Source organism: Wyeomyia smithii, chromosome 2 (assembly GCF_029784165.1).
Source record: "Wyeomyia smithii strain HCP4-BCI-WySm-NY-G18 chromosome 2, ASM2978416v1, whole genome shotgun sequence".
Taxonomy (NCBI): Eukaryota; Metazoa; Arthropoda; class Insecta; order Diptera; family Culicidae; genus Wyeomyia; species Wyeomyia smithii.
In genome coordinates, this window is record NC_073695.1 from 13,097,735 (window position 1) to 13,122,316 (window position 24,582).

Sequence of the window (24,582 nt, forward strand, 5' to 3'; positions counted from 1 at the left end):
CTAGAATAATGTGTAGTATAAATTTTTTTAGTGTCGCGAAAAATTTACATTTATTTACTTATTGCATTATCGAAGAAGAATAGTTGTTTATCCAAGTCAGCCTTGAAATCAGACTTGGGAAAACACAAAATGTAACAGACGTTGAAATGATAAGAGCTCAAAAACAATTATTTTTAAGTATCACAATCATGGAAAACAAAAAAATATTTTTTTGGTTTTATTAAATTTCCGCCTAAATGATCACTTTTTTTAAGTTTTCCGCCTATCGGCGTCCGACGTGAGGCATGTTTGTTTAATTTAGATAGCTCTTTTTCTTCACTGTATTATCTTCTATGAAATAAAATGTTTTTTTTTATAGAATTTATGGGAGCATTTCAAAATATTTTCATCTTAAAAACACCATAAAACTTTCGCAAGATTTTTATCAAGTTTAAAAAAAGTTTTTTTTTATGTTGTAGGGTAAGCGTGTATAAAACGTCCTAGTCCATTTATTCGGATACATGCAAAAATAAGATATGAGACTATTGGGAATCCGTAGCAGTTCATGGGACCAACCTTCGTTGCAAGTTTAATAATTGTCACTAGTGGCAAAAAATAAACAAAAATAAGTTTTGATTTGTGCTGCTTCAGATCTAATTTCTTGCAGCGTTCCCGTAAGGTTTTCCTACTAGTGTAAAAAATTTGTTACTTGGTTGTTTCTAGAATCAGTAAAAATTGTATTATTTTGCTTGAATATTTAATGCTGTCTGCTACACTACAGCTCTTGGCGGTATGCCCCACCATCAGCCGGGCTATGTTCATTGCTTTAGCGTTTACTTCTGAGACTTCAAGTGCTGTTTCACTTCACGTGCTTTTCATAGTTTCGAGACAAACGCGTTTGATAATTTGCATCGAAATTTTATTTTTCGATTTTCAAGAAAACTTTGAAGTTTACGATTATCGATCCTCATTTAACACATTTGGGTTTATTATGCACATATTATGAGCACGTTGTCTAAGTTAAAACATTATTTTTACCAACTTTATGGAGAAATTTCGATTTGTGCAGCAAAGGCACTTCCACTCATAACTCTGGATTTTTTCAGGAATTTTGAAACGAGGTTTCGTGGGATGAAACTTAACTAGATTTCGCATCGTTTGCCATCAAAAACTCAAAAATGCAAAATTTTGAGTTGTGCCAGTGTTGCACGAAGCCTATATTATACTGCATCTGGGGCGTTTTGCCCCGGTAGATAGGAAAAATTGCGATTTAATAATATTTTTCATTAAATTTATGGCGTTTTTGTGTAACAGTTATCACAAAACAGAATAATAGCAGAGCATTACCAACTAAATAATGTATTTAACTGCATGAAAAATTTGTTGTTCGTGTTAAACATAACTATAATATTGATGATGTTCCTTAGGGAGGGCGTATTATACCTGTTTGCCCTAAAAGGGATAACAAGCGAATTACAGCTTTTACACTGACTTTAGTATTGTATTCGACCGATCGACAAACTATTATTACTCTTCAAAGTGCAAAAAATTAGATTGGCGCCTTAACTTTTGTGTTGGCTCCATTCATACCTAACAAATCGCAAACAAATAGTACACTTTCCGAACAAACTCTCGAAACCTATTTCAGTATCCTCTGGGGAGCCCCACGGTTCGCATTTGGGTCCACTTCTTTTCATTTTTAGGACGTGTACGTGGAAGCGTACGAACACCATCGTAAACAGTTGAACACGGATCCTGATGATAGGCAACACGTAACCCGAAACCGGTCGACTTATGAGGTAAATTTTGATACACTTAAATCACTTTTTACGCAGGGGATACATGCCGCGTGAAAAAAATCGCGTAAATTCCGGAACCCGCGCAAAAAAACACGTGAATTCCGGATTCCGCGTAAAAAAACCCGCATGAAAAAAACGCGTAAAAAGCGACCTTAGTAACACCTTAGAACGATAGGTGTTGTGTCTAGTAAGGCGTCGCGTGTAGCAATGTGTTACATGGTTCTTACAGTTAGGCAATAAATACACCACCCTAATAAAAACTCAAGTTTAAGATGCCTAAAAAACATTGGAATAAATTACATGTGGTTTGGCGCGATTTGTTAAAAATATTCTAAAATATTCCAGCTATCGGTTGCCCAAAAACCGGCAAAGTCTCAGAAAGTCAAATTTTGGCCAATTTTTTTCCAGATGATAGTGGATCCTTCGAATTCTATTTTCAAAGAGTCAATAAATCAAAGCTCAAAGTTGTGAGCGCTTTGATAAACCCCTTCACCATGTCCGATTGAGCTGAGATTTGGCAGGTCATTTTTTGGGCCAATAAACAAAATATACATGGTCGGTTTTTGAAATTACACAGGACCTTTCTCGTAGTATCGCTTTGCACTCTTTTTTTTTTCATTTTGTCGACCAGTGTTATACGCTCTAAAAAACTATTTTTTTTTTGCAATAATGAATACAAAATTTAAACTAGTTTTGCATAAAAACAATTTTTCGATTTCAGCTATGTAAAACTTAAATCATTTAAAAACTTTTAAAACTTCTCGCAAGATGGAGTAAAAAATATTTTGAATTGTTTGGATGAGTAAATTTTTGTACATTTTTTTAAAATTGATACATATATTCAACGTAAATGGTATGTTTTGAGTGTCAACAACTATTGAACACATCCTTAACTGTAGTCGTTCCGAGATTTTCAAAAAACCATTTGTTTGATTGTTTTATTGTTATAAAATAGATTACTCTTTTGAATATTCAAGATCATGATAAAGAACGGTGTATGTAACAATAAATATTAGATAAATGATATGTTCCAGAGAAATCTCAAAAACGGCTTAACTTAGCGATGTGGTTACAAACAGCATTTCTAATTGAAATTACACTGAAAATCGTTATTTACAGTCAAAACGTATAATTCATATAACAACAACCAAAAAATATTTCAAAATTATAAAGAAAAAATTCTTCGAAAAAATTGAAAAATGTTCGTTTGTCTCAGAACCCAGATATAGGAAAGTAAAACTGTAGTCATTAACAAAATTGGCGGACCGGAAACACACAAAACATAGTCTTAAATTTGTACCAAAACAACAGTTTCTCGGTGAAATGTATCAGTGTAAAAAAGTAGACACGAAACTAGGTACAGTAGCTAGAAAGGAAACAAACCAATTTATGTTGAGACTCGGTCAACCATCGCATTACAAAATATTTCTAAAAATATCCCTTCCCCGAGCCGAAGCCTTCGATCCCCACTGGATCTACAACTCACCTTTCGATCCTTCAGGCAGCTGGTGTTGTCCGACACGAGCAAAGTCCGTAGCGCCCAACCCATCCGAGCCATGGCGGGACTTGGTGCCTGCAACGGGGTGAAGAGAAAAAAAAAACAAATAACACTCGGATGAAACACCGACGGCATAGCGTATAGAGACATTAGCATATTTGGGTCCAACCTATGGGAGGTTAGTTTTAAACTGGTTCCGGGTCTAGGTCAAAGTCAGGCCACCCGCTGTGTCTATGTCTGTATGATGGAAAGATAAAAGTTGGTTGATGCATCCTGTCCATGATGCGAAACGAAAAAAAAAAATGATAATGTTTGCTTTGCGTCCTTTGTTGGGGAACGGATCTGCTATTCTTTTCCATAGTCATAGCAGTCAACAGGTTAAAGCATCCTTTCTACCTGGTGCAGGTCGAACCGAGAGCAGACCAACCATTACCGATGCCGTTGATGATGATGCTGATGATGATGAGTCGAAGGTGAAGTCACCCGTTTCAGAAATAAACAACGGGGTTGATTTGCATATTTTTTCCACCCGGGTCGCCCCTGTCCGAGCCGAGCTCAGGGGCCTAATTCTTTTAGGTTATTTTTATTAAACGTTGGAAAGTCGGACATTCTGATGATTAAAATGATAAATGACTTCGAAAGGTCGCCGCAATTTAGATTAAGCCGCAGAGGACTTCATGACATTTATACAACAAATTGTGAGCCCGTCAGCTATTTTCGTGTTTGGCCTGCTATGCATAACATTATCATGGAGACGCTTGGTTTTCGACGCCGTTTAACTAGTCATGTGATTGGTTTTGCAATTTTTAAGTTCAATTTGTGGAGAGACCTTTTTGAAAAGTTACTTGTAACACATTAGTAGTAAACTCCAAAAGGCGGGATACTTTATTTACCCGGCGGACCTTTCGAACCTTTGCCTCGACGTAAAAAAATATACAAAATCAATAGGACTTATACGCGCTTTTTTCGTGTTTTCCTCTACACGGTCGTTCCCTGGTGGTAGGCGTCTTTTCCACAGCTTGAAGTGCCAGCAGTTGCTCTAACGAGGGTTGCTCTTTCGCAATTAACCTGCAATAGCGAGTGGGTTTTACAGCTTCCGGCGTGCCAACATCAAAACGGTCGCACGGGCCAGCGGCGAACAAACATCGCTGGACTTATTATTGAGTAGCGAAACAATCTCCGCTTTTCACTGTAGCAAAACAACAGTTGAAAATGCGCACTTAAACGAAATGTAAACAAACTCTTGCGCGTGGGTCTTACCAGGATCGAGAGGTTAAATATTTTTGTGATGGCCGCCTCGCTGTCTGAGTTCGCAACCGAAACAAAATCGCCCAGTCGGTGAGTAGTTCACGTCAAATGACGGATCGATAAGATATAGCAAAATTATATTTATATACCTATATTTTTTATACTTAATATTTTTATATACAAAATCCTTTGGTTGCAAATAGGGCAATCTGATATTGTAACTTTTACAGGCTTATACTGACATTCAATTATAAGTACATTCTGAATGAAGTTAAAAAAAATTACGAGGTACAAAAATTGACTAAAATACGACAACGTTGCTTAGGAGGAGCCCCCATCCCAACAACACCATCAAAAGCCCTACAAACAATAGAACCGATAATTAACGGTTGAATGATTTCAGGTTAATTTCCCGTTGCCTCCTAATTACGGTGGAAAATTAGTGCGGAAGAGGTGTCGTCAGAAACGGCAATATTTAGGAACTATTCAGCTGACACGTTCGAGGCTGCTCGACGCCTTCGCTCTATTGAAAATTTGATTAACTCGAACAAAGCACGCCATGAATGAGGCTCATTCTCGGCGGCTCCTCTAGTGTTAGCAGTGCGCGGTTCCTAGAGCGCGTACGAAACGAGACGACGACAACGGCTAATCAAGAAAGTGTGAAGACGAAGTCGTTTTCACTTTACGCTATTGCCTTCGGGCTCACTGTTGCTTTGCTGCTGTTGTGTCGCATCCTCGCTGCTCCACACTGCCGATGGCAGAAGTTGATTATTGTTTAATAAACTGACTGGCTGACTGACGGGGATGACTGCGCTTCGCTACTGTCATTGTCGGCTATAAGCAGGACGAAAAGAGGTGGGTCCTGTTCGAATGTGCGGTGCGAAAGGTGAGGTGTTGAGTTGTAAATTGATAACCAATAAAGTTATCATCGGTTTCTGGTGGTGGGTCGACAGGCAATTGAATGCCGTGCCAGCTAGAGCTAGCGCGCGATTGGATAATTAATTGCGGCTGTTGACTGGATGCAAACAAAGCAATTTATTGTTATGGAAATGGAAGTTTAGTCGTCGAACATTGTTTTTATACGGGAAAGAAATTAGCGCTCAAATTTATCAGATTGTTTGTCAGTGGGAAACAACAACTACCGACGACGTCGTTATTCTGTAACTGAAGCCTAAGCATTGTAGTAAACGTAATCTGGAGCCCTCTCCAGAAGAAATCTCACTGATAATATATTTATGAATTGATGCCAAATTAAGATAGTGTCTTCGCTTGCGTCTTTAGTATCAAATTTAAGACAGTCTGATAGAAACATAGCATGAAGCTTAAAACATTGATTTAGTTCCACAATTTTGTTTCAATGCATTAGAGATAATTTTGAATTATTCAAAAAATGATGTTCGGCTCAATCAATTTTAAAACGAATGCGAGATAAGTATGATATTAAACCCTTACCCTTGCCTTTTAATTTTTTTATATTTTTGTGCGATAAGTTGCATATACCATATTCTCGTGAATATGGATCCATCCCACGCGAACGTGAAGGCGTAATGAGAAAAAAAAAACTTTTCAACTTTCTCCCGTTAGATTGGTTTATGATACCGGGCAAGAAGGTACACCTGTTGGCTATGATAGGGATAATTGGTCGATTGCAGAATACTTTTTTATATTCTCTTTTCACCTGCATTTTAATTAGTTTCGACCGTAAGATAATCTGTTTAGAAATTCACTGTCGTTTTTGCTTCACTCAATTTTCTTGGGATTAATTAGAGCGCTTTTAAATCCATAAGGAAAGAGTTACGAGGTTATGCAATAACTTGTAATTATAGCAAATGGATACTAATTTAAGCTTGATATTTAATAAAATTGAGCAGTTTGAACGCAACTGGATTGACCACCAACATCCTTCCATGGATTTCAAATCTGACCTGAGAACTGTCAGTTGTGGAAAGGGAAATAAAAATATTCTTTTTTCGAACGCTTCAAATTGCAAATTACACGCAAAATTTTCACTTGTTACTTTAAAGCAATAGAGGAAATTACAAACATTTGCTTTCTAGCCAGCGGACGCAAGTTGAAAACACAGACTCATCACTTTATGGAAACCAAACGGATTTGAAGTTCCGCATTATCTTATTTTTGACGTTGACTAACGTCTATATCGAAGTTAGGCGCCTGAATTTGAAAATCTAGTAATTCAACCAGGGAAAACCAGGGAAAAGTGGTTAGGTTTTGAGCGCTTATTTTTCAGTCATTAATAATCAGGTTTTCAAGGTTTTGGCATCAATCGATCAGAAATTCTCTTACGGTTAAATTTATGAAACAAAAACAAACTATTGTTTGAGATACACTTTTGAAAAATTGGTAATTAATATCGATTGTCTAAATCATACCGCGCAGCCAATCACTACCTCTCTTCCCAAGCACAGGCGACACTAACGGATACCATCGATCGGAGTTTGTTGTTATTGTTGTTGTCACTTTCTGTTTCCGATGCTTAATTATGTCCCTTGCCTTTCATTTTCTACTTAACCCCTCCTTCTTTCTAACTAACTGACGAAGCCTTGGTATAAAAGGTGTCGTTCGAACATTTCACCCCACCAGTTTCAGTACTAAACCGTACCGGCTACATACGGATGCTAGGTGTTAGCAGCTGAAAGGAGGAAAGACAAAAGAGTACCGGTCATCTCGTGCCGGTTTCACCCGTCATGCTGGTGGCTGTTAGTAGTACATGGCTACTACAAAATACTAAAATTGCTGGAATTCTGGACGGACTAACCAGTAAACAAGAATAATCGGCAACTGGCACCTTTTGGTGCCTCGAAGTTTTGTAAAAGAAGCGTTGCAATTCCCTCTACTATTTGTTTTAATGGAATTTAAGAATACGGTAGTCAACTTCATGCGGTCGTGTCTTGAATACCACCCTCCTACTATTTTTGTCTTCTCTTGATTCTTTTCTTCCTAAACTTCATCATGTTAACTGAGCGAAAGACTCATCTGGACCTATTTGATAGCATAAAATTAAAATTTGATAGCATAGTGCCTATCGAAGAAACTATTACTTGTTCTGATTGTATTGCAATAATCTCCGGCACTATGGTCACTATATAATCCCTTCTCGTTTTCAAGTGGTAAAGAGTAGAGAGACTTAGAGAGAGAGAGAGAGAGAGAGAGAGAGAGAGAGAGAGAGAGAGAGAGAGAGATAGGCGATCAAAAAACCGCCAATCTGGCGGCAGTGTTCACATGTTAGAGGTGCCAGATCTCTTCTCAAAGCGCAATGTTGACTAACTCATTCATTCGACTCGTATTATTGGTGGTGACGATGGAAGCCTACAGGCAATAATAAAAAGCATCGTAAATCCGTGAAAGTGTTTAATTTTATGTATATGGTTATTTTCATACACTTTCACAACAATTGGTCATAATTTTGTTAACCCTACAAAAGGTTTGTGTACCTCTGGTGAGAATCGGTGTAATAATGCAATATTGGATCCTTCTTTATTCATTGTTTAACAACAGAACAAGAATAACGTATGAAAATAAACATGTTTTTTTAATGAACCTGAATGCAATATCTCTTAATGTGTTACCTTTCTTATTCGTTTGGCTCAGATTTTGACCGTTCGTTTGGCTCACAACATTTCTCTCCGCATATCTTTCCCTCTGAGTATTTCTAGTGAAGAGTGGAGTGAGTGTGCGAATAAAACAGTGAGGTTTTACATTATAACACTTGAGAGGCTGGGAAGTTACGGGAAAGATTCTGCAAATGTGTGAGTGGCGGGTACAGCAATGAACCTGAACCGTGAGTAAAGTTTCGATGACACATGCATTGCGGCTCTGTTATTTGTTTTGTGACTTTACCTTTGTTACTTTTTTGTCTAATAGAAAAATGCTCAGAAGCAACAAAGCCTTTTCATTTGTTCCGGTGTAGTGAAAAGTGGAGTTAAATTCAACAAAAATACAAAATATAATGTTACTGTCGGCAGCGCCTGCTAGTTCGCTATATAATAAGAATATGCGAAAGAGCAATTCTCGCTGAAACTTTCCCAAAATAGTAAAATATGAAAAAAATAAAAAAAACACACACACACTCTGGATAGTTCACATTGATAAACCCCTCGGGCACCAGGGGGTCAAACGACTTTCAATAAAGTTTTTTAATATATATATATATATATATATATATATATATATATATATATATATATATATATATATATATATATATATATATATATATATATATATATATATATATATATATATATATATATATATATATATATATATATATATATATATATATATATATATATATATATATATATACAGGTCGGACTCGATTTTCCGGAGACTCGATTATCCGGGGGCCCCATTATTCGGGGCTCGATTATCCGGAGAAAATGGCTCGATAATCCGGAGTATTTTTTTCTTCTGTATTTCTATAACGTACTTTCGTCTTCCGGGTCATTGGGAGTTTCGGGGTTGTTAAAAATCGTAACAACAACGCCCCGTTCTGTTTAGGTAGTTCGTTTTTAGCAGTTTTCTCGTCGTTCCTTCAACCAATTCTTACTCAACAACCTCCAAAAGCAAGGTATTTTGGTTTTTAGTTGCCGATGAGGACAACCACTATCGGTCAACCGGTTTCGAATTTATGGCCAGAACATATTTCTGTAATATTATGACTATACTTTCTATCGACTGTTTGTTTACTTAGGGGAGTTTCTTTCGGCTTCGCAGTCTTTAAAATGTGAAAAGAAAACGATATTTTTCTCTTACACCGACGTTTCGAATAATATATATTCTTTATCAAGGCTCTACAAGTAAATTAAGATCAAAACGATTTTTAGAAACAAATACATAAATTATGCACATAACATCATTACCGAGAGGACCATTTTCCTGTGAAGTGGTTCTTCGGCTAGAGCATTAATTGTCAAAACAGAAAGTAATCATCCTAACAGAACATCCAAAAATACATTAAATTAGCTAAACGGTAAACAAACGCAGTGATGTTGAAGGCTTGAGCACAACATATACAGCAATCATGCAACACGTCAAGCGGAGTACAGAAATAAACAACAGCAAACGTCAACGGTCGCTGACAGCTTCCACCGAGTTTCACACAGCATAACTTGTGCGCAATAGAGTTTGCATGCAAGGTTGCTGGTTACGGAAAAAATGGTTTAGTATGATTGAGAGTGCTACGAGTTCCGCTTCGTTAAAGTGTACAGTTTTTAATTTGTTTTTTTTTTTTTAATTTGCATAATGTAAGAAGCATGAATTGTATTTGATATCATGTTTAGCTAATTTAATGTATTTTTGGATGTTCTGTTAGGATGATTACTTTCTGTTTTGACAATTGATGCTCTAGCCGAAGAACCACTTCACAGGAAAATGGTCCTCTCGGTAATGATGTTATGTGCATAATTTATGTATTTGTTTCTAAAAATCGTTTTGATCTTAATTTACTTGTAGAGCCTTGATAAAGAATATATATTATTCGAAACGTCGGTGTAAGAGAAAAATATCGTTTTCTTTTCACATTTTAAAGACTGCGAAGCCGAAAGAAACTGTAATATTATGGCCATGATGAATGCAGTACTTAGAACCACAAGCCTGTTTGGTGGTGTTCCGGATACTCCTGGATTATTAAACTAAAACTCATCAAGCGAAATCAATAACGATTTGAAATCTGCAAAGTAGCCCATTAGTGGCCATATCGAGCGTCTAGGTCTTAGAAAATAGAAAAAAAAATCATGAGTGTTGTCAAAATCGTACAGGGTCTAGATATGTAACACCTCAATTCTTCTTAATATTTAAGATAATAAAACAGGTAAATACCTAAATCAAATCAAATTCTATTATATTTTCTGGAAAATATTTCCTTTAATCTCTCGAAGCAAAAGCTGTCTTTCTAATGGTAGTTCTGATTCATTTCATTTGGTTTTTACATCTTCGAGATAATCAATATTACATAATTTATTATTACGTATATATGTATAACAAACGTCGACAAACAGTCTAAAGACAAATGTGTACAACATACTATGATAGAAAACTCACTGTTCTAAATGAAGGATATTGAAAATAAAAAAATAAAAAATGGCTCGATTATCCGGAGGATTCGATTATCCGGAGCGAAATGTTTTTCAAAACTCCGGATAATCGAGTCCGACCTGTATATATATACTAGCTGACCCGGTAAACTTCGTCTCGCCTATTTTAGTGTTTAATTTAATAATTTTAAACATTTCAAATTCATTGATTCCTTGCGATTTCTTTATATCATTTGAAATGATTGGTTTTAGCGGAATGACAACCTCCTCGACTTTTGGCTTTTGTACATCACCTCTATTCTGGAAATATATTGAATGCATTTCAGTTATTTTCGTTTTTTTTAGAAACTGAAAGTGGTCATCTTCGAATTCAAAATGGTGTCCAGGGTCAATGCTTGGCTCCTATACATCATTTCGATTACGGAAATATCCATATGTAGTAGTATTCGGTTATTTTCGGCTGTTTCCCAGAAGTTGCCATTTGACAATTCAAGCTGGTGTCTGAGGTCAATTTTTAGCTACTTGCATCTGGATCCGGTGGTACACATTACCTTACCAGTCAGCTCCAGGCCGAAGTGTCCCTTGCTGTTCGAAGAAGTCGTCTCCATTCAACTCGGTCCATGGCTGCAGCTCGCCAGCCATGTCGTCAGCGGAGGCCCCGCAGGTCGTCTTCCACTTGATCGAGCCACCTTGCTCGCTGCGCGCCCCGTCGCCTTGTTCCAGTCGGGTTGTTATCAAGAACCATTTTCACCGGGTTGTCGTCCGACATCCTAACGACATGCCCAGCCCACCGTAGTCTCCCGATTTTCGCCGTTTGAACGATGAGTGGTTCTCCCAGCAGCTGATGCAACTCGTGGTTCATCCGCCTCCGCCATGATCCATCTTCCATCTGCACTCCACCACAGATGGTACGCAACACCTTTCGTTCGAAAACCCCAAGGGCGCGATGGTCCTCCACGAGCATAGTCCAGGTTTCGTGGCCGTAGAGAACTACCAATCTGATCAGTGTTTTGTAGATGGTTAACTTCGTGCGGCGGCGGATTTTATTCGAGCGGAGTGTACTCCGGAGTCCAAAGTAGGCACGATTTCCTGCCATAAGGCGTCGACGAATTTCTCTGCTGGTGTCGTTGTCAGCAGTCACCAGTGAGCCCAGGTACACGAACTCGTCTACCACCTCGATTTCATCACCGCTGAGGTTGACACTGTCTTCTCTGGAACCTCTTCCTCTCATGTACTTGGTCTTCGATGCGTCTATGGCCAGCCCAATTCGTCCGGCTTCAGCCTTCAGTCTGATGTACGTCTCCGTCATCTTTTCAAGGGTTCGTGCTACAATATCAATGTCATCGGCGAAGCCAAAGAGCTGAACAGACCTTCTAAAAATCGTGCCACTCGTGTCGATACCAGCCCTACCTATCACACCTTCCAAAGCGATGTTGAATAGCAAGCACGATAATCCATCACCTGGCCGTAACCCTCTTCGAGATTCGAAAGGACTCGAGAGTGTCCCCGAAACTCGAACTACGCATATCACCCGATCCATCGTCGACTTGACCAACCGTGTCAGTTTATCCGGAAAGCCGTAATCGTGCATAATCTGCCATAGCTGGTCTCGAACGATTGTGTCGTATGCTGATTTAAAATCGATGAACAAGTGATGTGTGGGCACGTTATACTCACGGCACTTCTGTAGGACCTGCCGTACCGCGAATATTTGGTCCGTGGTGGCGCGGGCACCCATTAATCCCGCTTGGTATTGCCCCACGAATTCCCTTGCAAACGGTGATAGTCGACGGCACAGAATTTGAGAGAGTACCTTGTAGGCGGCGTTCAGCAACGTGATTGCGCGGTAGTTGCAGCAATCCAACTTGTCGCCTTTTTTGTAGATGGGGCACACTGTACCCTCCATCCACTCCTCCGGTACTACCTCCTCCTCCCAAATCTTGGCAATAACCCAGTGTAGCGCCTTAGCCAGTGATTCACCACCGTGTTTTAACAGCTCGCTGGGGAGTTGGTCAGCTCCAGCGGCTTTATTGTTTTTCAGCCGGCCGATCTCCTCTATAACCTCCTGGAGGTCAGGGGCTGGGATTCTGTCGTCATCTGCGCGTACACCGAGATCTACTACCACTCCGTCGTCGTCCTCTGCTACATCGCCATTAAGGTGCTCATCGTAGTACTGCTTCCACCTGTCAATCACCTCACACTTGTTCGTGAGAAGGTTGCCGCCCAGGTCCCTGCACATGTCGGCTTGTGACACATAGCCTTTGCGGGATCTGTTCAGCTTCTCGTAGAACTTTCGTGTGTCATTCGCACGGTACAGTGCCTCCATCGAATCGCGATCTCGATCTTCCTCCTGGCGCTTCTTCTTCCGTAAGACCGAGTTTTGCCTGTTCCGTGCGCGTCGGTAGCGCTCCACGTTCGCCCTCGTTTGGTGTTGCAGCATTCTCGCTCGTGCTGCATTCTTCTCGTCCACTAACTGTTTGCACTCGTCGTCAAACCAGTCGTTTCTCCTGTTCGGAGCCATAGTACCAAGCGCCGCTACAGCAGTACTACCTATGGCTGATCGAATGTCCCTCCAGCCATCTTCAAGAGTAGCTGCACCAAGCTGCTCTTCCGTTGGTAATGCTGCTCCCAGCTGCTGCGCGTACTCCCTTGCAACCTCGGCGTCCCGTAGTTGCCCGATGTTTGGTCGCGGTGGGCGACTTTGACGCGTGTTTCGCACCGTCGAAAGTTTTGAGCGCATGCATACTGCAACCAGGTAATGGTCCGAATCAATATTCGCACTGCGGTAGGTGCGAACGTTGATGACGTCAGAGAAGAATTTACCATCGATTAGAACGTGGTCGATTTGGTTCTCCACTTGTAAGTCAGGTGATCTCCAGGTGGCTTTGTGGATATCTTTGCGGGGGAAGAAGGTACTTCTTACTACCATACCGCGGGAAGCTGCAAAGTTCACACATCGTTGGCCGTTATCATTTGATGCGGCGTGCAGGCTATTCGGCCCTATCACCGGTCTGTACTTTGCCTCCCGTCCTATCTGAGCGTTCATATCACCGATGACGATCTTAACGTCCCGTTGCGGACAACTATCATACACCTGCTCCAGCTGCGCATAAAACGCTTCTTTCTCATCGTCGGCTCTTCCTTCGTGTGGGCAGTACACGTTGATGATGCTGTAGTTGAAGAACCGGCCCTTAATTCTCAACTTACACATCCTCGCACTGATCGGCTGCCACCCGATCACGCGTTGGTGCATCCTACCCAGCACTATAAAGCCCGTTCCAAGCTCGTTGGTAGTGCACCAGCTCTGATAAAAGGTGGCCTCTCGATGTCCGCTTTTCCATACCTTCTGTCCCGACCAGCAAAGTTCCTGCAGTGCTACGATTTCGAAGTTGCGTGGATTTAGTTCATCATATATGATCCTGTCGCAGCCGTGAAAGCCTAACGATCTGCAGTTCCATGTACCGAGTTTCCAATCGTAGTCCTTATTTCGTCGCCTAGGTCTGTGCCGATTGTTCCGATCCGTATAAACTTCTTCGATATTTGCAACATTTGGTGTTTTTCGGGGCGGCTTGTTGGGCCTTCCCCAACCCCCTGTCTCGCCGGGGGGCCATCGTGTTAGCTCTGATTAGAGTCCCACGCTGACACCAGGACGTTGATCAGCCGCTCCTAACATGGAGATCAGACGCCGTTTTGAGCCGCACCATCTTGGTGGACAAACGCTCGGGTTGGCGAAGCATTTCTTCTACCGCCGAGATATGGTTACCGCGCCAACGATCGCGTCGCACCTTCTCACTTAGCTATTGTCGGATGACAACATTGCCCAGGCAACGCCAACCAGTTGTGTCCATGTTTTAACTGGTAGTCCATTGTATCATATGACTCGTGGAGGCGTGAGATAGGAACTTGTGAGGACCGGAGCTAAGTTTGACGCTCCTTCCAAGTTGTCGACTCACCATTTGAAGCCATATAGCCGGTGATACACATATAGGGTGGTATTTGGTCACTTCAGGCTATTTTTCAGAAACCGTAAGTCGCCATCTTGGATTTTAAAATGGCATCAGGAGACAACTTCTGGCCTCTGAGTGTCAATCTGGTTGGAGAAACACTCATATTGGGTGGTATTTGGTCGATTTCGGTTGTTTTCCAGACACCGGAAGTCGCCATCATATAATTCAAAATGTTGTCTGCGGTCGATTTGTGGCTACAGTCCATCATAACAATCCTGGAAATACCCATATTGGGTGGTCTTTGGTTATTTGCCACTGTTTCTCAGAAACCGGAAGTCGTCATCTTGGATTTCAAAATGGCATTAGGAGACAATTTTTGGCCTCTGAGCGTCAATCTGGTTGAAGAAACACTCATATTGGGTGGTATTTTGTCATTTCGGCTGTTTTCTAGACACCGGAAGTCGCCATCTTACAATTCAAAATGTTGTCTGAGGTCGATTTTTGGCTTCAGTGCATTATAACAATTCCAGAAATACCCAAATTGGGTGGTATTTGGTCATTTGCCGCTGGATTTCAGGAACCGGAATCCGCCATCTTGGATTTCAAAATGGCATAAGGAGACACTGTCTGGCCTCTGAGCGTCATTCTGGTTGAAGAAACACTCATATTGGGTGAAATTTGGTCATTTTCGGCTGTTTTCCAGACATTGAAAGTCGCCATCTTACAATTCAAAATGTTGTCTGAGGTCGATTTGTGGCTTCAGCGCGTCATAACAATTCCGGAAATACCCATTTTGGGTGGTATCTGGTCATTTGCCGCTGTTTTTTAGAAACCGGAAGTCGCCATCTTGGATTTACAAATTGGAGACATGCCAGAAGAAGGAAGGGTGTCGAAACATTATGGACATGTTTGTTACATCGACAAACATTCACTTGCCAAATTTTGTTATATTTGCTTGATTGGTTCTCGAGCTGTGCGAAATTTGAGTATCATTTGTATGGGACCCCTCCCTTATAGAAGAGGGAGGGGTGTCAAACCTTTATGGATATATTTGTTACCCTTAAAAACATCCACCTACCCAATTTGGTTCTATTTACTTGGTTAGTTCTCTAGATGTGCAGAAGTTTGTGTTTCATTTGTATGGAACCCCTCCCTTCCAGAAAAAGGAGGGGTTTCGAACCAATATGGACATATTTGTTACTCCTAAAAACATCCACATACCAAATTTGATTGTATTTGGTTGATTGGTTCTCGAGCTGTGCGAAATTCGTGTTTCATTTGTATGGGACCCCTCCCTTGTTGGAGACGGAGGGGTGTCAAATCATTATCGATATATGTTACCCCTGAAAACATCCACCTACCCAATTTGGTTTCATTAACTTGGTTAGTTCTCTAGGTATGCAGAAATTTGAGTTGCATTTGTATGGAACCCCTCCCTTCCAGAAGAGGGAGGGGTGTCGAACTAATATGGACATATTTGTCACTCCTGAAACATCCACATGCCAAATTTGGTTTCATTTGCTTGGTTAGTTTTTGAAATGTGCAGAAATTTGTGTTCCATTTGTATGGGGGCCCTCCCTTCCAGAAGAGGGAAGGGTCTCAAACTATCATGAAAACCTTTCTCGGCCCCTAAAACTCCTACATAAAAATTTTCACGTCGATCGGTTTAGTAGTTTCTGAGCCTATATGGATCAGACAGACAGACAGACCGGACTGCATTTTTATAGGTATAGATAGGGTAAGAGCGGGGGCCTAGTGTGGTTGGTAACGTCTCCGCCATCCACGCTCGACGCCTGGGTTCGAATCCCACCGCCGACATAGGTGTCGATGGTTGTGAGGTGGCGTGATCCACTCACAACCAACCCAACTGGTCTAGATTCAATCCTAGCCGGCACCGGGAGATTTTCTGAGGCGAAAAATCTCTGGGATCACGCCTTCCATCGCATGAGGAAGTAAAGCCGTTGGCGCCGGTCCGTTAATAAACGGGTCGTAAGTTAGGGTCCTGGGTGGAGTCGTCTCCCTGGGCGTCGGTGATTGGCACAACAACAGTGGCGGAACTAGACCGACGGAAAATAAGCGAGAATAAAAAAAAAATAGATAGGGTAACCGCTCCTATATTCATCTCAGTTCCTATATTAATCTCATCACGACTTTTTGCTCAATTTATCGTCAAATTTTACCATATTTTTAACGTAAAACTTTCAACTACTAGACAAAATCGAGAAGCAAATAGATTTACTTTCAAAAATTTGTAGAAATTTCACGGTAAATTGGACAAATGAGAGAAATGAGATGAAAATAGGTGCAGCTAGCTGTTGAGATGAATAATGGAGCGATTACCCTATATAATTTTTTTGAATTCGTCGTTAAGCCCTCTACAACCAACACGCCGTTTTAGAAACGAATGATAGAGCTTTCATTTGAAATTGAAAAAATTGGCCGCCATCTTGGATTCAAGAAGATAAACGTGTTTTTGAGCAAGTTCGCAACAACCGATTTTAAATTTGGTGCCACCATCGGAAAGCTAAGAAAAGAAGTTACCTTGCCATTTAGATCACCTTTCGAAATCGAGCTTCGAACAGTTCAACGTATGACGCACTGTGTATTGTTTGGATTGCTTTTTAATTTGCTATGTTTGCTATGTTTTCATGGTATTCAGGATTTTCGTGATCTCTCTTTGTGTGAATACTACGGGTTCTTTTTTGTATATATTTTTCATAATTCAATTTTTGTACTTTTGTCTGATCAGCTTATTTTCTGGTATATCAGGTATGCCCTATTTTCGTTAGTTTCATTGCTACATAGTTAACCACATTTCCAAGTGTATCTACCGTTTTCTAAATTTTACGTAGACTACGTCTTAGAGGAAAATCTTCCACAGGGACGTATAATGAGAATCTAAACTTGGAATATGAAATGAAATTCATCCAATTTCAAAGGCTCACAATTTTCGCGTAATTTTTCAAACCGACGTAAGTCGCACAACGTAAATAAACGTAATGTAAATAAACGTTTTAATGTTAGGTTATTATGCAACAGATAATGAAGACTTGGTAAAATGTGCAAAAATTAACTTTTCGACACTTTTAAACAATTTCGACAAAATGACTGAACTACCTTGCTTACACTTTTCTACTTGCACTCTTTTGTTAGCAAACCGACGAATTTGCGAAACCATTGTCATCTCAGATACGCTCTAGTGAAATCGACGAAACTAGCGCGGAAAAAATAAATTGCTCGACCATTCTTAAACCTTTTTGACTGTATTTATGTTTTACTCGACTCAAGTGAATTTTAAAGACACTTAACGACGCAAATAAAATGACGTATACACCAGGCTTGTAAATGGTCACTTCTGACGGTGGCAATAATCAGAGGGATAGATATGCGAAGAAAATGTTGTGAACCTCGAAACAGCCATTACTTCCATTTTGCAGAGGTTTGCGGCGTTTACGATAGCGACGCAGCAGATCAATTGAAATAAAAAAAACTTATATTATTCCATTAGTTTAGAAAAGTACTGAGTATCTAGACGATCGTTTTTATAAGTATTTTGCTTTTCATGCGCTGTTTGAGTGCTATAAATTGCATTAAACTTTTTTTTTCGGCAAAGTTAAAACTCGTGTATCAAAAATCGATCGTCAACGACCGGGGAATTTCATAACGAACATTTAAAAAAATGATGATAAAAATCGTTTCAGAAGTTTCATCGCAAACACGGCAAAGTCATTTTTTAAGAAACAACATTCCGAGCTAAACATGTGTAAAGTTTCAAGTTTATTTTATGCGGCCGTGGCGAGGCGCGCTGCAAATCGCTCTAACTTTCTCTTTATTGCTCAGATCTTGAAAAAAATATTGTAAAAATGTTCTCAAGATATACTTTAAGATAATACAATAAAAAAAATTTTAAAAGGATGATTCACTAGAAACTGGATTTATCAGCAACAAAGGAGAGCAGCGACAAGTCACAGCGCAGCGGGCGGCGTTTTCAATTATAATAAGTTTTTATAGTTTTTGCTACAACTCACGCTCACTCGATTGCAGCCTTCCATAGCTGACGGACCAGGATTTTGGATCTCCCATCTGTGTGGAAGGACCGTCATATAGGCATGTCTGTGGCCCTGCTGAATCAGTCCGGGCACGTTAGTTATTCTGTCTAGATCTGGTGTGTTCGCTTTCAGTCGTTTGGGAGATGCTAATACAGTGCTTTTTCGCATTTATCAACAGTCGTTTTTATCACTACTCGCCAAATTCACGCTTGATTTTATCACGTTTTTGCCTTTCTCCTAGAAAGGTATAGCAATCACTTGCAAAACCGAGAGTATAAAAGTGCTCCAAAGGGCCGAATGGCATATATAACTTGACTCAGCTCGACGAGCTGAGCATTTTCTGTATGTGTGTGTGTATGTGTGTGTGTGTGTGTGTGTGTGTGTGTGTGTGTGTGTGTGTGTGTGTGTGTGTGTGTGTGTGTATGTGCAGATTTTTATTCTCACTCACTTTTCTCAGAGATGGCTGGACCGATTTTCATGAAATTAATTGCAAATGGAAGGTCTTGATGTCCCATAAGACCCTATTAAATTTTATTGTAATCGGATTTTTAGTTTAGAGGTTATGTATCAAAATGTAAAAATCATGAAACTTTATTATCTCTAAAACCACACAACCGATTGGAACAAAAATGGTTTCAAATAAACGGGCTGTCTCCAGAACCCTTAACTATTGAATTTTATAAAGATTGAGTTTGTGGTTCAAAAGTTATGAACAGAAATGTGTTCTGAAGACTGTTTAATCTCACTCACGTTTCTCAGAGATGGCTGGACCGATTTTCATAAAATCAGTGTCAAATGGAAGGTCCAATTGCCCCATAAGACCCTATTGATTTGTTTTGCAATCAGACTATTACTTTGCCTGTTATGTTTAAAAATGTAAAATCCAGCTATTAAAAGGAACATATTACGAAGACTACTTGAACTCACTCACTTCTCTCAGATGGCTGACCCGATTTCCACAAAATTAGTGTCAAATGATAAGTCTTGCTGCCTAAGAAGACCCTATTGAATTTAACTGTAATCAAACTGTAACTTCGTCTGCAATGTACCGAAATGTGAAAATCACGAAACTTCATTATCTCAGAAACTACACAACCGAACATAACTAGTGTCATACGAACGAGTCATCTCTCGAACTTACAAATATCAAACTTCATAACAATTTTTTTTCTTCATCTAAATAGCACTTTGATATGTGGCTCAAAAGTTATGGAAAGAAAAGAAATTCAAAGACTATTTAAAACTAGACCTGCTTCGATCATTTCGGCTGTTTCCCAGGAACCGGAAGTCGCCAGCCTAGAAACTGAAATGGGGTCTGTGATTGATTTCAGCTGCTGTGTATCATTCTAGATCCGGAGATACTCATGTTAGACGGAAATCGGCCATTTTTGGCTGTTTTCCAGAAACCAGAAGTTGCCATCCTACAATTCATAATGGTGTCTGAGGTCAATTTCTAGGGCTGTTTTTCAGAAACTGAAAGTCGTCATTTTGGACTTTATAATTGCCTGTTTAATCAATTTCTGTCGTCTGGGCGTAATTCTGGTTCCAGAAACATTCATATTGGATGGTATTTGCTCATTTCCGGCTGATTGCCAGACACTGGAAGTCACCATCTTGAAATTCAAAATTGTGTCTGTGATGAATTTTCAGCTTCTGAGCATCTTTTTGGTTCCGGAGATACTCTTATCTAATGGGAATCGTCCACTTCAGGCTGTTTTCCAGAAACCGGAAGTTGCCATCTTACAATTCAAAATGTTGTTAGAAGTCGATTTGCGGCTCCAGTGCATCATTACGATTCCGGAAATACCCATATTGGGTAGTATTGGGTCGTTTGCCGCTGTTTTCCGATACCGGAAGTCGCCAGTTTGGATTTCATAATGGCATTTTGAGACCATTTCTGGATTTTAAACGTCAGACTGGTTAAAGAAACACTCATATTGGGACGGTATTTGGACATTTTCTGCTGTTTTCAGAAACCGGAAGTCGCCATCTTAGAATTCAAAATGGTATCTGTGATCGATTTTAGCTCCTGTGTATCATTCTAGATCCGGATATTATTATATTGGGTGGAAATCGGCCATTTTTGGCTGTTTTCCAGAAACCGGATGTTGCCATCTTACAATCCAAAATGTTGCCTGCATAATCTACCAAACCATGGTTCTATTTAGTTGATTATTCGCGAGACGTACAGAAATTTGTGCAGAAACATGTGCTTCCAGAAGAGGGAGGGGCGTCGAAACATTATGGACATATTTGTTACCTCTAAAAACATTCACATACCAAATTCGCTTGTATTTTCTTGATTGGTTCTTGAGCTGTGCGTTTCAAATTTGTGTTTCATTTGTATGGGACCCCTCCCTTATAGGAAAGGGAAAGGTGTCAAACTATTATGCACATATTTATTACCTCTAAAAACATTCACCTGCCAAATTTGGTTCCATTTAGTTGGTTAGTTCTCGAGATGTGCAGAAATTTGTGTTTCATTTGTATGGCACTCCTCTCTTCCAAAATAAGGAGGGGTGTCAAAACATTATGGACATATTTTCTACCACTAAAAACATTTACCTCCCAAATTTGGTTCCATTTAGTTGATTAGTTCTCGAGATGTGCAGAAACTTGTGTTTCATTTGTATGGGACCCCTTCCTTCCAGAGAAAGGAGGGGTCTCAAACTATCATAGGAACCTTTATCGGCACCATAAACCCCTACATACAAATTTTCACGTCGATCGGTTCGGTAGTTTTCGAGCCTATATGGATCAGACAGACAGAAAGATCGGACTGCATTTTTATATTTATAGACTACAACATCAATTTTTTAGAACCTAAAGAGTGAATATACATTAATTGGATTGAAGCGTTCATGTAAATCTATTTTTACAAATAACAAGTTTGAATGAGAAAGGCTGGGTCTGACCGCTAGGTGGATTAATTTAGGTTTTTTTTAGTTTTTATCACGCTCTTTTGAAAATAACTTCAAATCTAGAATAATGTACTTCCAGTTGCAGAAAATGTATTCAAAACATCATTTTCATTTGTGCCTTGTGTCCTTGCATGTGTAAAGTTTTATAAACCCAATTTATTTGATCAATTTTCTGAGGCAACCAAGTGTCATATCTGTTACAAATGGTTTGTGCCATAATTTAGAGAAAAATGAACCGCAAAATACGTATTTCATTGTGTTTGAAGCAAAAATTACGTATTATTCGAGCAGTTGGGAAAGAAGATGTGTTAACAACTTAAAAATCCCTACAGTTCGGTCCTCATAGAGCGTGGTTTTAAAAATTATAAAATCTAGCGGTTCCTATACTAAAGAATGGGCAGTACAGATCATATTGATATTGCAAGTATAATAGCCGTGAGAAAGCCCGCGAAAATTCAATAGAGAAAAATATCAAAAACTAACCTTTTTTTTATTTGTTCATTTGTACCTTGAACTTATATTCCATTCAACTATGCAAGTGCATCATTTTACTCAAAATATCATAAATTTCAATTGAATCCAACACAAAAAATTCAATTTTTATCATTTCGCCAATTTCACGGTTTCGCCAAATTCACGGTAAAATTTTTTTTGACCGTGATAAAATCGACAAAGCACTGTACTAAGTTATGCGTGTGCTGGTAGCGTGTGTTCACTTGTAAAATGTGTTGTTTGTTTGCTGTCAGCGTATGAAGAAATAATAAGATAACTAGAGTTATCCCATGTCATCGGCAAATGGTAATCCGCAAAGATAATAAATTAAACAAACAAAACTTTTAGCACCACTTTTTTTTCATTCGTTTGGGATAAATGTAGAGCTGAGGTCACACATTTCATAATTTGCAAGGTATGAAAACTCAACATTGCTTCAAAAACGTGGTTGGAGCTCTGCGAAGGGATGATGGTAATTTAAACTCGGAAGGAGGAATGGAACCACTTTAGTTTAGCCTTAGCTTTTGATCCAGCGTGCTTGGCTAGTTTTCGTGGTAACAACATACGTGCAGAAGTCTGAACATGGAGGAATTGCCGCTTGTCTTGAGTGCCATCTTAACGGCTGGCGAAAAACTATCGTCCCCTTTTTCACATTCTTTCATTCTATCACTTACGCAGTGCTGCCTGACTGTAGCGTTAGTCCTCTCCGTCGGTGTTTAAGACAAGCACACGGGTTTTTTCATTATACAGGTAGCAGTTTTGTTTATCGTTACATCGTTATTTCGTTGATTCAATGTAACAACATGTAAAAGTTCAAGTCTTGATTAACCAACGTCTCTTTATATAACTTTACATTACTTTATGAGCGTATTATTCAACTCAAAGTGTTTAACTCTTTATTTTGTTATTTGTGTTTGTCCATATTTGTCATATTGTTAACAGTTGATGTTTCTACCAACGTTTTTAAAGTGAAACAATGAATATAAAGCTACTTATCATATTTGCTTTTGTTGTGTTGCAGTGAAATGTAGAAATTCCTACTGAGAGTGGTCACACTTTAGTCGATATTTCCGTGACTCGAGAAATTAAGCGTTTTTGAATATGTCCACTGATCATGGATGGACATCGGTCTTAATTGCATTTTCTGAGATATAAGGTTAGTTTCTGTCTAGATAAATTATCATTAGTTTTTTTTATATATTTGTTAAAAATTATATCGAAGATTATGCAAGTTCAATTTCAATCAACGAAAAGTGAAGAGTTCCATTGAAACTAGACTATCACTAGACTCGTATTGTCAACTCATTTCTTGTGTGTTCACATTTCTTATGCATGTTTGTAAAGCCTTGTGCAAACCGGATAATTGTCACTCCACAAACCTTACCCACCGCTACCGTCGCCACCCATTTCTGACCCTCCATCGGAGCAGTCATTCGCAGCTCGTGCGTCTCAGTTATCAATTTGGCCAATTTGGAACGTTATCCGATGTTCTTGTCGACCGAGCAGATTATCGGATGTTATTGTTCTTCTCCATGATAGCTTTTCTTGCAATGAACTCTACTGCATTGCCAGCATAATCGAATCGTTCACTGTTCGATGTTGAGAAAGGCACTCTACATGAATCGGCACACAGTGGGCTGCAATTTCCAATTTTGCGCGAAATAATACTTCAACATGTTCTAGCGAAAAAAACTTAACAATAATTGTATTTTTTCAACACTGCTCCACTGTGCACCTAAAATATCCCATTTTATGAAGCCGCAGATGTTCGGTTTTTGGGGCGAAAGTTTTGCCTCCCCCCATTGTTGTATCTCTGCAGATGACGCCGGAAAGTGTATCTTCGAAATATTGCACATGTGTGGGCAATGTGAATGGAGCCACTCACTCTCGCAGCACTACAGTCTATGTTGCGTGCTGGAAAACAGGAAAACTTACTCAGCCTTCGTTCGTGCCCGGCTGTCTGACTGTGCCGAATTTGTAGTATTTACAGCTAATGGAGTGAGCTCAATTTTTAATTGAATAGATTTGCATTCTTTATACAAAATAGTTGGTTGCTTCATCGAAGACATACGATGATGGTGTTTACCAGGACAATTTGGGAGCACCCACAGGCGGCGGGGCTGAGGGGGTTTGTTCATTGTTGATAACAGAGATTTACTGGATTATTCATCTGTTGAGTGCAATTCAATTATGAGCTCGTTTTGAGATGTTATGGGTTGAACTTTTGTTCGAGTGATAATCCAGTTGGTAATGGTCGTTCTTCGAAGAAATGATATAGGTAAATGATCTACTGAAACATTAATTTAAGAGCATGTATTCGTTTGCGTTTTAAATTAATTAATAACAGCATATGAATGCAGCAATTGTACATCCAATTAGAAGGAATTTTAATTACATTTGAAAGAATAATAAAACCTGCTCATGGTTAATCATGGTACTCTAGGTGGGTGATATGCTATAATAATTATTAACCTTAACTTTGTGGTTGCTGGTGGCTGACCATTCAAAAGGCCAATTAATATAAATAGCAGTATTTATCACCAGCGAATGAATGTCCTGCTCTTTGGGATGGTTTACACTGTGTACAAAGAGC

The 24,582-nt window shown here is 39.5% G+C and overlaps 1 protein-coding gene across 4 annotated transcripts in view; it reads right to left on the reverse strand.

The window, feature by feature from the left end:
- The window catches only part of LOC129725702 (rap guanine nucleotide exchange factor 4), a 523,900-nt gene that overhangs the window by 153,771 nt on the left and 345,547 nt on the right, over positions 1-24,582 (reverse strand). For all 4 annotated transcript variants that reach the window (XM_055681789.1, XM_055681788.1, XM_055681792.1 and 1 more), the window contains one exon: positions 3,265-3,351. In XM_055681789.1, coding sequence (XP_055537764.1) covers positions 3,265-3,351 — 87 coding nt within the window. The remainder of the gene's footprint in view (positions 1-3,264; positions 3,352-24,582) is intronic.